Here is a 16,375-nt window from a genome sequence, read left to right as displayed (position 1 = left end):
ATCTACTAATATAGTAATTAGATTAAAATAAATATTTGATTTCTACATGACCAGACAGCCTACCAATAATTTCTCCTATAGCTCCTTCATCTCCAAACCCATCTCCACTGTCACAGAACAGAGATCTTTCTCCAGTGAGGCTTCCGGAACTATGTTCAATTAAAGGACCGCTGGAATTCAGTAATATGTTGTCATCAAAGAAGCTATGTCTTCTAAGAATTTCAGGTTCCTCCCCTAAATAAATATATATCATTAATATTAAGTCACAGAAACACAGAATTTTAGGTTAGAAGGAAATTCAGATATCATCTAGCATAATCCTGCCATCCAACACATCATTTTATAGATGAAGAAAATGGCTGAAAGACTTATTTGAATTATTCAACTAAAGTCACTCAGTTAATCAGTAAAGACAGGATTTTTAGTCTAATGCTCTTTCAAATACAATAGAAAAAAAATGCCAAAATATTACATACAGTTTATAGTTGTGATATAGTTTAATAACTTCCTAAGGTAAAAATACTATGGAAAATATTTTTTTCTATTTTAGGTAAGTCAGTTCTGCTTGACCAAGTATATCTCATAGTATTTCAAGGACAATTGCTTGTGCTGTTCATGAATACTGGAGGTTTGGAAAATAGAGAACATGTCAACTATCTTAGAAAATGGAAAGGTAGGTAAAATATTAGAGAAAGGGTTTACAACATTCATTCAATAAATATTTATTGAATATGCTAGGGGATAGTGATACAGGTTTGTAAAAAAAAAAAAAAAAAAAAAAAAAGACAAACCCAGTCAGCTAACATTAACTGAGTGCTTATAATATGTATTATATAATAAAAAAATACTATTATAATTCTCATTGTACAGATAAGGAAACACAACCACAGAAAGGTTTTGTAACTTGCACACAGTCACACTATAATTAATAACAGAGTCAGGATCTGAACCCAACTGTCTTTGACTCCAAAGCCTGCATTCTGACAATCACGACACTATACTGATAGTTCCAGAGGACCAGAACTCAGCTCTTGACCAGAAATCAGTTCTTTCCCTCTCTTGGGTTTGAATCTCTAGGTCCAGGAGTCTGAAACCCCTGGGGTCCAGGTTAGTCCTCTCCTCCCTCTAAAAACCCATGTTAGTGTTGGACAGTAAAGAAAATAATGACGTATCACCCATACTGAAAATTCTTTTATAGACCTAAATCTTCCAGAAAGGAAGAGTGGAAAAAAACAACTATCATGATGCTGGGTTAAAGACTTGCTCAGAAGAAAAGATCAAATTACTTTTTCAAAAATTAAGAATATATTCACATCATCCAGATACAGCTTGACAGCTCCCAAAGGAAAAGCCAGCGTTGGTCAATAAGAGAATAAGACTTAGGAAGACACTGTATTCTCAGCATTGAGCATTACAAGAATCTCGGATTACACAAATTACATAAAAGAAATAATCATTGCCTTTGATGTTATATTATAATCCAGAATAAGATGGATTAATTTTAAATATTTCTTAGAGGATATTAGGTTTGAATCAGTTTTTAAAGAAGAGAAAAATCACCGGTGAAGAAGATTAAAGGAAGGCATAAGGGAAATAACCCTATGATATTGTTAGTTGTATCCCAACTTTACAAATAGGGGAAGTAAGGCTCAGAGAGGTTAGGCAATCTGCCCAATATCACACAGCAAATCAATAGAGAAAGTTCAGATTCAAACCCAAATCTGTCCATTTACTAAGAACATGTTCTTCCCACCTTTTAAAATTGTATAGGAAGATACAGAAATGTGAACAACTAAATTGTATTGGTTGGGTGGTAAGATATTTGCTTGACTAGAGCAAAAAGACCATATTAAGAGTAAAACAAATACAGCTGATAAAATAAAGAAGATGATAAATTGGCAAAGGGGCTTGAGTATAGGTAGAGATATATGATACAGTAAGTCACAGGGACCCAATCCTTTGCACTTAAGCAGAGGTATGCGATATATCAAAAATGGAATTTAAAGACAATTGCTCTTACAAATGTGTATAAAATGTGGAAAGAAACTAGAGGAAGATTTGCAGGAGGGTATTGCAATACTCCAGGACTTGGTACTGGTGAACTATATCAGTGGCTAAGGAAATAGAAAAAAGACCTAAAAGACATTTCAGAATTTAAAAACAAACAAACAAAAAACAGCACTAGTATGAAACTGACTGAAAGTATAGTTAAAAGTGATCCTGGCCAGGCACAGTGGCTCATTCCTGCAATCCCAGCACTTTGGGAGGCTGAGGCAGTCAGATCACCTGAAGCTAGGTGTTCAAAACCAGCCTGGCAAACATGGTAAAACCCCATCTCTACTAAAAGTACAAAAATTAGCCGGGTGTGGTAGCGCATGCCTGTAGTCCCAGCTACTCTGGAGGCTGAGGCAGGAGAATTGCTTGAGCCTGGGAGGCGGAGAGATCATGCCACTGCACCCCAACCTGGATGATAGAGCAAGACCCCATATCAAAAAAAAAAAGTGATCTTAAAGTTTCAGGCCCAAATAAGAATAGTAGGGGAATTGTAAAGAGTGTCTTGGGAGTAGGGAATATTATTACCTCTTTGCCAATGTGTTACAGTTCTGGGTCTGGGGTTATACCCAGTAAGAGATCAGTGCTACTTAAAGGATAATCTGCAGACTGGTGCTGGTCCACAAGAAAGAAAATAAATTAAAAGTACATGTTCAGAAAGTTTTACAGAAATTTGATAGAGCAATTTTATATCTGTTGATTTTACTAACAAAACTTGAAGCTTGTATTTTGATTTTTAAATTTTTAATTTTTCTAATAATTCATTTTATTGTATTTTACAAAGTAAAATATAATACAGATTGAAAATTGACAAAAATTATAAAACTGGTCCTTCACCACAGATTGAGAAACACAGCTACAAATATAGCAAGAGTTATGGAAGCAGAGTGAGGATAAAAAGTCAAAGTTAGAGATGTTGGTAGAGCATTACTTTCTTGACTGCCTTCCCCAACCAAGATAGACATAGGCCATCTTTCTCCTATAATGATTGTTTTGGGCACTATAGGGAATTCAAATACGAATATTACACTGATTCTACCCTCATGGAGTTTGCAGACCAAGACAAGAGGTGTATAAATATCATGATATAAGACAGGGAGTAGTAGATGCCAGAAGAAAAAGAGCAAATACTCTAAATTATACCATATTGCTTCAATTTTAAAGTACACTAGCCAGGCAGTGGCTCATGCCTGTAAACCCAATACTTTGGGAGTCTGAGGCAGGAGGATTGCTTGAACACAGAAGTTCAAGACCAGCCCGGGCAACATAGCGAGACCCTGTCTTTAACAAAAAGTTTTTAAAATGCAGCCGAGTGTGGTGGCATGTACCCATAGTCCCAGCTACTTAGGAGGCTGAGGTGGGAAGATTGTGAGCCTAGGAGGTCAAGCTGCAGTGAGCCATGATCATGCCTTCCAATCTGGGCAACAAGAGCAAGACCCTGTCTCAAAAAAATTTAAAAATAAAGTACACTCACCTTGCCCAAACAGATTTTAACATTTTAAAATTCAGTTTCTGTTTCACAATCAATATATACATTTAGTGTGGTAGCATTTCCTCTTCCTCACCCCCGGGCTGATTTAAAATCCATTATTTTATAATTGATATCATCATATATCAGAAGAAATATATTTTGAAGGCATTTCATGCAGCATACATATAAAATGTATGTATGTTGATATAGCAACTGTTTATTGACATGTCTGTCTCACCCTGAATCTCCCTGAGAACAGAAACTGCTTCTGCTATCTTGTCTATTGATGGCACCTGATATATAGTAGGTATTCAGTAAATGGTTATACACTGAGAATAGAAGTATATCCTAAGACTGAGTCTTAGCATTGACATCTAAACTAGAAAAGGCAAGGAAAAATTTATTGAGAATAACATTTATACATCAAAAGATTCATTCTATAGCTATTTCTACTGGCATTGTTTCAATACACAAATACAAATATAATTGATTATAATTTTTAATTTTGAGTTCTCAAATATTCTCACCAAAGCCCTCAGCTTGAAAAAGTAGATCATTGTCAAAATTTTCTCTAATAGTGATTTCTTCTGGTCTGCTTTGATTCTGAGTAAAGTGCTCTGAAACATCAATAGCACTATGGAGAAATATAAAGTTGAGAAAAACATGAGAACAGGAAACAATGATACTGTAAAAATATCATTGATACAGTGAAGAAACTAAAACAATTTTCATTTTCTCAATAGTATTATTTATAAATACTAGTTTATTATATATACATGTATACAAATAATTTCTAGGCTCCCAAATCCAATGGTCAATTTTCAGTCCCTTATTTACTTGCACAAACAAACATCATTTGACTTAGATGTTGACTTTTGCTATAGCCTAAATGTTTGTGTCTTCCTAACCCCAAATGCATATGTTGAAATCTAATCTCCAATGTGGTGGTATTAGGAGGTGAGAACTTTAGGAGGTAATTAGGTCATGAGGGCAGGTTCCTCATGAATGAGATTAGTGCCCTTATAAAAGAGGCCCCAGAAAGCTGCCTCACTCTTTATACCATGTGAGAACATGGTGAGAAGGTTGCCATCTATGAATCAGGAAGCAGTCCAACACCAGACAATGAATCTGCTGGCAACTTTATCTGGAATTTCTCAGCCTCCAGAATGACGAGAACTAAATTTCGATTGTTAATAAGCCACCCAGTTTATGGTATTTTGTAGCAACCCAAACAGACTAAGAAAACTCCCTTCATGGAATACGTTATTGTCTTGGCCTCTGAGATATCACTATTTCTTGATTTTCTTCCTACCTGCTCCTTTTCTGTTCCTCATATCCTAGACTAACTATTGGGAATGACCATATACTCAATCCTCAGATCCATCTCTCTATCTTTTTTAAATGTATACTCACTACCTTAAGGTTCTCTTAGAGTTCATGGTTGAAGTTCCATCTAGACATTCACAACTTGCAAATGTATACATCCAGTTCAGACCTCTCTCCTGAATTTCCAACCCAGAGAGTCAACTACTTACCAACCCCCTTTTGATGTTGTCTAGTCCATTTGGGCAACTATAATAAAAGAACTTAAACTGGGTAATTTATAAACAACAGAATTTTTTTGCTCACAGTCCTGGAGGATGTGAAGTCCAAGATTAAGGTGCCAGCAGATTCGGTATCTTTTGAGGGCCTGTTCCTCATAGACAGTGCCTTTTTGCTGTGAACTCACACAGTGGAAGGGACAAGAAAACTCCTGCAGGTCTCTTTTATAAGGGAACTAATCTCACTTATGATGATGGAGCCCTTATGACCTAATCACTTCCAACTCTTGTTGTTCTTCCTAAAAGATCATTGTGGCTTCAGAGCCCTACCTCTTAATATCATGACCTTGAGGGTTAGGTTTCAACATCATTTGGCTTAGATGTTGACTATTCCTATGGCCTAAATGTTTGTATCTTCCTCGTATGAATTTTAGGGGAACACATGCATTCAGACCATAACAGATGTGTAACAGTCATCCCAAAACTTATATATAAAACCTAATTTACTTCCTTCTTTTTGTCCCTTTTAAATCTGATTATCCTAATCTTATTAAGTGCTTAGTCTGTTCTCATGCCAAAAATCATATAATATCCTTCACTTTCTTTTAAAGCTATAATCAATTCATCAGCAAATCCTACTGGCTTTGCCTTCCAGATATATCTGTAACTTGACTGCTACCACCTGGGTAAGATGAAGACTGAGAACTGATCATAGATACTATATTCTCTCATTTGGACTTCTTACTACAATAATATTCTCATGGGCTCTCTGATTCCTCCCTTTCCCCTTACACTAAGTAGCCAGAGAGAAGATGTTGAAATCAAGTCAGATCCTGTCACTTCTCTATTCCAAACCTTCCTGTGTTACCTGAGTAAAAAAAAAAAGTCCCACTGTAGTGTATAGCACCATACATCATCTGCGTCTCCTGCTACCTCTCTGACCTCATCTCCTACCACTCAGCCCCTCATTTACTCCACTAGTCTCACTTGCCTTCCTGCTGCTCCTCGAAAATGTCCAGTATGCTCTCTGCTTTAGGGCCTTTCTACTTGCTCTTCCTAGAATATTCTTCCACATTACTAAATGATTTGTTCCTTCACCTCCTTCAGATTTCTGTTTTTACCTTTTCAGAAAAGCCTTTCCTGTCACACTATTTATTTCATTTTGTATTTCTCTTCATAATGGTGATCATCTCCTGACATGTATTCATTTGTTTATTTATTATGTACCCCAACTAAAATTTAAGATCCATGAGGCCAGCAGCTATGCTTAATTCACTGCTATCTCTTCAGTGCCTACAATAGTTTCTGGAATATGGAAGGCACACAATGAATATTTACTGAATGAATATATGAATATACTGTCAATATTGCAAACTACATTGAATAAATATGATACACTTTCGTTGTTGTACTTTGGGACTTTATACCAAATATAAGTCTTTATTAACCACATCTGTACTTTTTCACCTGTTAACTACATTCCATTTGCCTCAATGAAATCTGAATATAAAAGCAAATATCAAGAAAATTAAACCAAAGGAAAATAAAATAATTTACTTCATATTTTGGGTGTCAAAATCATGAAATTCTTCTGGCAATGTGATAGCATTGAAAGATGCTTCAAAATTCTCTTTTGGAAGGTCGACCAGTCCTGAAAAGAACAAAAAACCACACTAAATAAGCAACAACGCTATATAAAATAAGGAACTCTCAACTAACGATCCATATTCTTTTACTGGACTACTGCTTATTCTCTTTAACTAGTATTCTTCTATCTAATCCTACTCTTCTGTAGTCCATTCTCTATAAAGCAGACAAAGTAATATTTTAAAAAATTAATCAGGTTAGATACCTCTAAAGCTTAAAATGATTTAGTGACTTCTCCTGTGCATTTAATAAAATCAAAATTTCCAATTGGAGCCTCTGTACCCCTACAAACCTATCAGGCATCAGCTAATGACATTCATCTCTTTTCTCATTATTTTCTAACCATACTGACCATACTAGCCTTTTTGTTCCCTGAAAAAGTTAAGCATTTTTCCACCTCAAGACCTTTGCTCTTGCAGTTTCCTCTACCTAGAATGCTACTCCCTCAGGGACTTTTTACATGGCTGGGTAGTTCTCATTTTTCAAGTCTGAGCTTAAATTCTATCCCCTCAGAAAGGATTTTCCAATTATTTTAATTAAAGTGAACTACTCTTTTGTTTTTTGCTGTCGCACTCTGTTTATTTTCCTTTATAGCACAATTATAATTTATAATTCCTGTAATAAGTTTTTAATATTTTAATTATCTGATTTCCTCACCTGACTGAAAAGAATCTTATTTATCTTGTCTTTCTATCCCCTAGCCTAACATAATGTATGGCACTGCATATGAAATCAATAAATATTTGTGGAACATGCAAAAAATAATAAATGAACAAATAAACCATACTTGATATAAATATAAATTCACCTAGAGATTATGCAAGTATTTTAAATGAAGATTTAAAAAAAATCTGTCAATCCTGATTCAACAATCTGCCAAAAGATATTTTGCCTTCCTGCTGATTGATGGAATAGTATGTGCAAGGCACTGAGACAGATACTATAAGAGATTCAGAAAATAATTATGACAAAGACCTTGCCTTCAACAAGTTTGAAGACTAGTGACAGAGGCAAATCTGCACCTAAATAACCACAAAACAAGGAGGGAAAACAAAGAATGTCTTAAAAGTGAAACAGATGCTATATACATTTTGAAGGCATTATACTTATGATACATGTAAACCTCTGGCACCTTGGAATGCTTAGGGATTTTCGATTTGCCATAAGCAGCATGCTTGGAGTCTTGAGAATTCTGAAAACAATTACAATTACTGATATCTGTGTTTTGTCAATCATACTATTTCTAATTTCTCTCATAAAGGCAAAAACAGGTAAGACAAACTAAATGATCCATTAAAAACAGTATCAGAGTTTCTTATGCAAGTGTAGTGACTTTAAGTATATATCCTACATAAATATGCAGGAACATTACAAGTTTTAGAAAGCACAACCTTTTCCTGCATGCATAGGAAAACAGCAAGGAAATGAATACAATTTATCCTCAACCATGGAAAGTTAAATTCATTCAAAACTAAGTTTACATTCACCATACTCACCTGAAGTATATTAAAGAGCCCACCCCCAACTAAAATGCAAAAGGGAACCAAGAAGAGTGAGACAAATCAACATTACATGTATACCTGGGCGAAATGTCATCTTCATTTTAAGAAATGCTTCACTGCAATCTGCCAATAGATATTTTGCCTTCCTGTTATAGATTCGAACAACTCCCAAAAGAAGGTGTCCTGAAGTTCGAAGTGCAATTTTCACCTTTCAACAATTTTTGAAGTATTAGAAGAGTAAAAATTAGGTTTATAAATCCTATTCTTTGAAAGTTACTGACATCATAAGAATTTGTTCTCTTTAAAAAGCAGATATTTTGTATTCTTATTTAAAGCAAATCACTTAACTTTTTACCTCACCTTACAAAATGATTGACTTGATTCTTATTCAAGAAAGTTAATCTAATATGACATTTAAGTAAAGTATACTATTATTGGTATTATGAGAGGAATAGCAACTCTGTAGTCAGACAGAATTAGGTTCAGTTCTTGGTTCAGTTGCTGAAGCTGTCACTTAACCATCCTGAACATCAGTTTAATAAAAATGGCTACAATTTATTATATACTTACTTTTTGCCAGGCATTGTTCTAACAGCTTTTCATACACTAATTTATTTAATTTTGACAACAACATCCATTTACAGAAGAAAAAACTAAGACTCAGACATGTTAAGTAGGATGCCCAAAGTAATATAATTATTAAGTGATAAAGCAATAATTAAATGTAAATTTGGCCAACTCAAAACATGCTAACTACAGTTCACAGAAGCTCAAAGAAGCCAATCTCATAGGGTTGTTGTAAAGATTAGACTTACAGGCATAAAGTCCAGCCCCGAGCCTAACACACAATAGGCTTTCAATTTGTCCTTCTCTAAAGTTGAAAAATACTTATTATAATATCAAATACTGTAATGCAAATTCTAATCACTGTTTTATAATGAACATAGTACTTTACTGTTTATGACATATTTTCACATATTTTTAGATTTATAATCAGTCATCTTTCTACCCTCCCCATTTGTTCACTATTTTCTAAGAGATGTTTATTAAGTATCTACTATGTCTACTGTATTTTGTTAGTGAATAAGAAAGGATTATAAATACACATAAAATATGGCCTTTATCCCTTAGGGTCCAATCTATCTATGACAGATATATGAAAAAGTTAATTGTCAACAGAAACCAATGTTTGTTATAACACTAAATGCTACAGGAATTAAAGGAAAGACCATTTGACAAGTAAACTTCCTTGAAAATGTATTTCCTGATATAAGCATATTTATATGCCTTTCCTCCCCCAAAGTCACTGTAAATACAAGCTATAATTTTAATCAGTAACATACCTTGGGTGAAAGAATTTTTTTAATGGTTATCTCTAGATTACATTCAAATACATGGGCCTTTGTGAGTTTCTTCTCCCAGTGAGCTGCAAGCCATATTTTGGCCAATGGCCCTCGTTTACTCATAAGCACATGTGTGTAGAACATGTTGCCTGTATCTTACTTGTATTTAATGAACTAGAGAGAACATGAAAAGATATTTAAAATTTTACCACAAAAACTTTCTATCGCTATTTTATAAGACAAATATTTATCACTTCTACAAAATCACATTCAGATTATGTTCTAATTCAATGTGTTATTCAATTCAAATTATTTGCTTGTAAATAAGAGAAACTTATTTAGAAATAAAATTATAACCTAACGACAAAGTTCTAGTAGATTGTGAACTACACCCCTATACCTGGCTTAAATGTAACCTGATTAATGATCTCTTCTTACATTTCACTTATTTAATACAAAAAAATTGAGTTTTCGTCTTACTAATATAGTCAAATAAACAGAAGAGGAAGGTTGAAAATACAGGAGACGGAAATAAGAAACAAGAGTAAGAAAAGGCAGACAAAACCAAGAAAAGCTAATACAGAGCACCTCTTTTCTAAAACTTAAGAATTTAAGAAGTGTTGGATTATTGATTTATACACAGGTGTTGAATTTCATTGCTCTCTTTAAGATGCTCTGGTTTATTAAACAATATTTTGATTTTTAAAGGTAAAATCATGGGATTCCAAAAAGTGGAGCGAAGTTTCCACTCCATATAGTAGAAAAATGAAGAAAACAAGAAACTATAGGAAAAGAATTAGAAGACAAGGGACAAAACAAGAATCAAATTTAAATATTTTGAAATAAGAGCGGTAAAAGAAAATCTTCACTTAAAACAAACAGAAGGAATTAATAGACATTTTTACAAACTGTACTGTTTTTACGAACTGTACTATTCTTGGTAACACCACAGGGCTCCATGACTAAGCTAAAGATGAGAAGTGATGTTATAACACTTTGACTTCTAGAGAAGAATCAAATTATTGCTTACATATCAGTAATCTTACACTGCCACTATGTAGCTTTTTAAGGTTCTGATAAAAGAAAACTGAGCCAAGATAAACACAGGGTCGACCACAGAATTAAAAACTTAGGTCAACTTCGATCAATGTCCATTTCTACCGCAAGATCCAATCATTATACCCAAACTGGGTATTTTGCATGTAATCCGCCAAACCATGTTCCCCCACCGGGCAGCTGGAGATTTTAATGTTTATGGCTTGTGCCTTGCATTGGTTCCACTGTCTTTCTTTTTAGTCTGTGTGTTTTGCTATCTCGGAATAAATTCCTATTTATCTTTTCAAATTGCTCCGAGTGGTGTGCGGTACTTTTAAAATGAACTCTTGGCCGGGTGCAGTGGCTCAAGCCTGTAATCCCAGCGCTTTGGGAGGTCCAGGCGGGTGGATCACGAGGTCAAGAGATCGAGACCATCGTGGTCAACATGGTGAAACCCCGTCTCTACTAAAAATACAAAAAATTAGCTGGGCCTGGTGGCGCGTGCCTATAATCCCAGCTACTCAGGAGGCTGAGGCGGGAGAATTGCCTGAACCCAGGAGGCGGAGGTTGTGATGAGCCGAGATCGCGCCATTGCACTCCAGCCTGGGTAACAAGAGCGAAACTCCGTTTCAAAAAAAAAAAAAAATGTACTCTTTGGCCCGGAGTGGTGGCTTACGCCTGTAATCCCAGCACTTTGGGAGGCCGAGGTGGGCGGATCACTTTGAGGCCAGGAACTGGGGACCAGCCTGACCAATATAGCGAAACCTTTTTCTCTTAAAAATACAAAAAGTAGGCAGGCACGGTGGTGGGATTCTGTAATCCCAGCTGCTTGGGAGGCTGAGACAGGAGAATCGCTTAAATCTGGGGGACAGGCTGCAGTGAACCGGGATCTCATTACTTCAGCCTGGCGACAGAGGGAGACTGTATCTCAAAAAAAATAAAATGCTTTGGAAGGCCGAGGCGGGTGGATCACGAGGTCAAGAGATCGAGACCATCCTGGTCAACATGGTGAAACCCCGCATGGTGGCGCGTGCCTGTAATCGCAGCTACTCAGGAGGCTGTGGCGGGAGAATTGCCTGAACCCAGGAGGCGGAGGTTGCGGTGAGCCGAGCTCGCGCCATTGCACTCCAGCCTGGGTAACAAGAGCGAAACTCCGTCTCAAAAAAAAAAAATTAATTAAAAATAAATAAAATGTACTTTTTAAGTGATGGGCTTTAAAAAACCCCCCAAAACCCCGAACCCTGCGATTTACTATTCCTGAGACATTGATTTTTCCCGAGCACATTATTACCTACCCTTTTCCCCCTCCCCACAAACTATGCACACAAAAAAACCCCACGTCTTGGAGGCTGTTTCTAGCTCTAGATTGAACTGACTTCGTGCACAGTGAAGCTAATGCGACGGGGCCACTCTGTGGGAACCGCAGGAAGGGCAGGAAGGAGACCGGACGGGGAGCCTGGGAGGGGAGAGTGGGGAGAGTGGGGAGAGTGGGGAGAGTGGGGAGAGTGGGGAGAGAGGGGAGAGTGGGGAGAGTGGGGAGAGGGGGAGAGTGGGGAGAGGAGTGGGGAGAGTGGGGAGAGTGGGGAGAGTGGGGAGAGAGGGGAGAGAGGGGAGAGTGGGGAGAGTGGGGAGAGTGGGGAGAGTGGGGAGAGAGGGGAGAGTGGGGAGAGTGGGGAGAGGGGGAGAGTGGGGAGAGGAGTGGGGAGAGTGGGGAGAGTGGGGAGAGTGGGGAGAGAGGGGAGAGAGGGGAGAGTGGGGAGAGTGGGGAGAGTGGGGAGAGTGGGGAGAGAGGGGAGAGAGGGGAGAGTGGGGAGAGGAGTGGGGAGAGTGGAGAGAGTGGGGAGAGTGGGGAGAGTGGGGAGAGAGGGGAGAGAGGGGAGAGTGGGGAGAGTGGGGAGAGTGGGGAGAGTGGGGAGAGAGGGGAGAGTGGGGAGAGTGGGGAGAGTGGGGAGAGTGGGGAGAGTGGGGAGAGAGGGGAGAGGAGTGGGGAGAGTGGGGAGAGTGGGGAGAGTGGGGAGAGTGGGGAGAGAGGGGAGAGTGGGGAGAGTGGGGAGAGTGGGGAGAGTGGGGAGAGTGGGGAGAGAGGGGAGAGGAGTGGGGAGAGTGGGGAGAGTGGGGAGAGTGGGGAGAGTGGGGAGAGAGGGGAGAGTGGGGAGAGTGGGGAGAGTGGGGAGAGAGGGGAGAGTGGGGAGAGTGGGGAGAGTGGGGAGAGTGGGGAGAGAGGGGAGAGGAGTGGGGAGAGTGGGGAGAGTGGGGAGAGTGGGGAGAGTGGGGAGAGTGGGGAGAGAGGGGAGAGGAGTGGGGAGAGTGGGGAGAGTGGGGAGAGTGGGGAGAGTGGGGAGAGCCGGAGAGAGCTAGACCCTTCACGGGGTCGGAGGGGAGGCAGAAGCGGGTGAGGGACGGGAAAGGAAGGGGCCGCGGTTGGGAGCAGGTGACGGCCACTCTCAGGGGCAGAGGGACGCCAAAGGCTCCTCCACAGAAGACTCCTCAGCGTTCAAGGCCGGGTGCTCAAGGAGGGAAACTGAGGCCACAGCGCCCATTTTCTTCTGCGTGCGGGAAAGGAGACCCCGGGTCGCGCCTCCAGTCCTAGCTGGGCTGCGGGCGACGACCTTTCTTCCTCAGGCGGGACCCTCCAGGCTTGGCGCCGCGAGCTAAGGGGGCGGTGAGGCGCCGGGGCCCGGTGCGTGTGGGGATGTGGGTGGCGGCGGCCCCCATCTCCCAGCCCGCCTACAGCCCTCGGGGTCCGGCTGTCCTCTCAGGCTGCGCCCTACTTTCAAAGCCGGGTCTGAGGTGTGGCGCGCACGAGCTAAGGCTGCGAGGAGTCGCCGGGTCCGCGAGTCAGGTCCCGGGCGCTAAGTTTTTGGCGCCGCTGGGCGTCCGCAGTGCGCAGCTGGCGCGGGGCGGGGCGTAGAGGAGGCGGGGCAGCGGGAGAGGGCGGGGCGTGCGGGGGTGGGGCGGGGCGTGCAGGGGATGGGAAGGGCAGCGGGCGAGGGCGGGACGTGCAGGGGGTGGGGCGGGGCGTGCAGGGGATGGGAAGGGCAGCGGGCGAGGGCGGGACGTGCAGGGGGTGGGGCGGGGCGTGCAGGGGATGGGAAGGGCAGCGGGCGAGGGCGGGACGTGCAGGGGGTGGGGCGGGGCGTGCAGGGGATGGGAAGGGCAGCGGGCGAGGGGCGGGGCGTGCAGGGGATGGGGAGGGCAGCGGGCGAGGGGCGGGGCGTGCAGGGGATGGGGAGGGACGTGCATGGGATATGGAGGGGAGTGGAGGGGTAAGGAGGGACGGGGTGGGGCAGCGGCTGAGGGACTCGGGGATGCTGAGGGACTGGGCCGGGTGGGGGCGACGGCCGGGGGAGGGTCGGAGGCGGCGGGGACGGCGCGGGCGTCAGGGTCACGTACGGAGTAGGGCAGTGGGCTAGAGTGGAGCGGACCGTGTCTGAACGGGACGAGGGCGCGGGGCGTTGGTGGGGACCGTGGACGAGGCAGAAAGGACAGATGCAGACAGTGGGCAAGGCTCACCGGTCCTAGCGTGAGGTCTCCGGCTTTGTCCTGGCGCTCAGACCTGACACGACTGAGCAGAGGCATGACAGGGACGGGGCCTGGGCTCCATAGTCCTGTTGGAAAAGACGATCCTTCTGCCTGATCTCTGAACATCCCTATGATGCAGTCCAGTCTCTTCCACTTATCAGCTGGAGGTCACAGGAAAAATGATTTCAACCCTTGAACCTAAGATTTTCTCATCTGTAAAGTGAAAACGATAAAAGTACTTGCGCCATGGGATATTGTAAGAAATAAATAAAATGGACCACATAAAGAGCCAAGCAATAATAAGTGCTCAACAAATATCAGCTATTATTATTATTATTAAAAAGATCATTCACGTTGACCTGCCCTTTGGGAACAGCAAATATTTTTCAGCCTGGAATATCACAGTTCTCAGTAGCCAAAGCCAAGTGCTAGAACCTGAGAAAAATCCCACAAGAGCATCTGGTTTCCTCTCTTGAGATTGATAGTAAATACTAATGAATCTTGGAGCAGCAATGGCATCCAACATAAGGTTATTGATAAGAAAATGCCCAGGCTCCTGGCTGGGCATTTTCTTGGGTTGTATCATTTACTCTTCAAACAATCTCACGAGGTTGTTACTGGTTTTCCCCCTTTTGAATAAGGGCTGGAGAAAAAATTAGTAACCTAAGATCACATGGTTGGGAATTGTAGAGACAGGATTCAAGTTGAAGTTTAGTTCTCAGTTTCCCACCTCAGAAAATGGTATCACGGCAACCATTCAGGAGAATGTCTGGAAGACACCCTTAGTGCTACGCTCATGTCTACTTTAATGCCAACCCATCAGCAAGCCCATCACTCCACCTTCAAATATGACTTTAATCTATCCCTTCTCAAGATCTCCACCCACTCCACCCTAGTTAGTCTAAGCCAGCCCTCTGCTGGAAAAGCTCTAACCCCTGGGCGGCCTCCTTCCTGTCACTCGCTTCCCTAAAGCCCATTCTCTACACCAGGGTTCCCAACCCCCAGTGGGAACAGGGCCGCACAGGGTAAGGTGAGCAGAGGGCTAGGGAGCCTCACCGCCTGAGCTTCGCCTCCTGTCACAAAGCACGAACCCTACTGTGAACTGCGCATGTGAGGAATCTAGGGTGCGTGCTCCTCATGAGAATCTAATGCCGCCCACCGCCACCGCCCCAGCTCGTGGAATAATTGTCTTCCATGAAACTGGTCCCTGTGCCAAAAAAGGTTGGAGACAGCTGCTCTACACTGAAGCCAGAAGGGTCTTTGAAAAATGTAGATCCTGGCCGTGCACAGTGGCTTGGGCCTGTAATCCCAGCAGTTTGGAAGGCCAAGGCAGGTGGATCTACTGAGGCCAGGAGTTCCAGACCAGCTTGGCCAACATGGTGAAACCCCGGCTCTACTAAAGATACAAAAATTTGTCTGGTTTGGTGGTGGGTGCCTGTAATCCCAGCTACTCAGGAGGTTGAGGCAGGAAAATCACTGAACCGGGAAGGCAGAGATTGCAGTGAGTGGAGATTGAGCCACTGCACTCCAGCCTGGGTGACAGAGCGAGACTCCATCTCAAAACATAGATCAAATCCTATTACCAGCTGGCTTCTCCTTTTAAAGCCGTTTAAGTCTTCCTGTTCTTAGAATAAAACTCAAACTTCCTCCTAACAACTGCAAGGCCCTGCGTGGTTTCCCCCTTACTTGTAATTCTGGCTTCATTTCACATGGGTGGATTTACCTTAACACTAAGGAATCTTCAGCTTCAGGACTGTCACTTGCAAGGCCTCCTCCAAAGCCCTGGGAGAAGCATAGCAGTGTTTTCATATGGACATGGGTTTTTGTAAGCTTTTCGAAAATAAGATATTTTGTCATACTCTTTGAAGATGGATATCTTTTTCCACTCCAACTCTCTCTGTCACACTGCGTTGGTAGCAATGGAGTAGCTGAGGGATGCAGCTGAGGCAGAGCGAGTTACGTGTACATTAAATTCAGGGTCAGAGGGATCTATTTATGTGGTCCGCAGTCACTTGGATCTATATTTAAGTCATTGCTGTCTATGTTCATTAGGAATGGCTTCCAGGAATGCATCTACAGCCCACCATGCTGACTCGTCCTGCACTGTGACATGACGGCGCAGGGCCATAAATCATTTTCATGCATAGCATCCGGAGTATGTATGTATCAGATAAGAAACAAAATTTGAAACACACAGAGCCAAAAGCTAGTCTACCAAGAATTCTTCAGATCATCAGACATATAAGCAGAGGATTTGATTCT

At 41.7% G+C, this 16,375-nt stretch overlaps 1 protein-coding gene across 2 annotated transcripts in view; it reads right to left on the bottom strand.

Annotated features, from left to right (window-relative positions):
* The window catches only part of RAD21L1 (RAD21 cohesin complex component like 1), a 40,706-nt gene extending 27,229 nt beyond the window's left edge, over positions 1-13,477 (bottom strand). For both annotated transcript variants that reach the window (XM_035298213.3, XM_017971892.4), the window contains exons 1-6: positions 13,363-13,477; positions 9,557-9,730; positions 8,292-8,421; positions 6,622-6,715; positions 4,051-4,157; positions 64-234 (exon numbers count right to left, since the gene is read on the bottom strand). In XM_035298213.3, coding sequence (XP_035154104.2) covers positions 64-234; positions 4,051-4,157; positions 6,622-6,715; positions 8,292-8,421; positions 9,557-9,700 — 646 coding nt within the window. In that variant the 5' untranslated portion in view covers positions 9,701-9,730; positions 13,363-13,477. The remainder of the gene's footprint in view (positions 1-63; positions 235-4,050; positions 4,158-6,621; positions 6,716-8,291; positions 8,422-9,556; positions 9,731-13,362) is intronic.
* Positions 13,478-16,375: the final 2,898 nt, after the last annotated feature.

This window comes from Callithrix jacchus, chromosome 5 (genome assembly GCF_049354715.1).
Source record: "Callithrix jacchus isolate 240 chromosome 5, calJac240_pri, whole genome shotgun sequence".
In the NCBI taxonomy this organism is placed as follows: Eukaryota; Metazoa; Chordata; class Mammalia; order Primates; family Cebidae; genus Callithrix; species Callithrix jacchus.
This window is presented reverse-complemented; position numbering and strand designations above follow the sequence as displayed.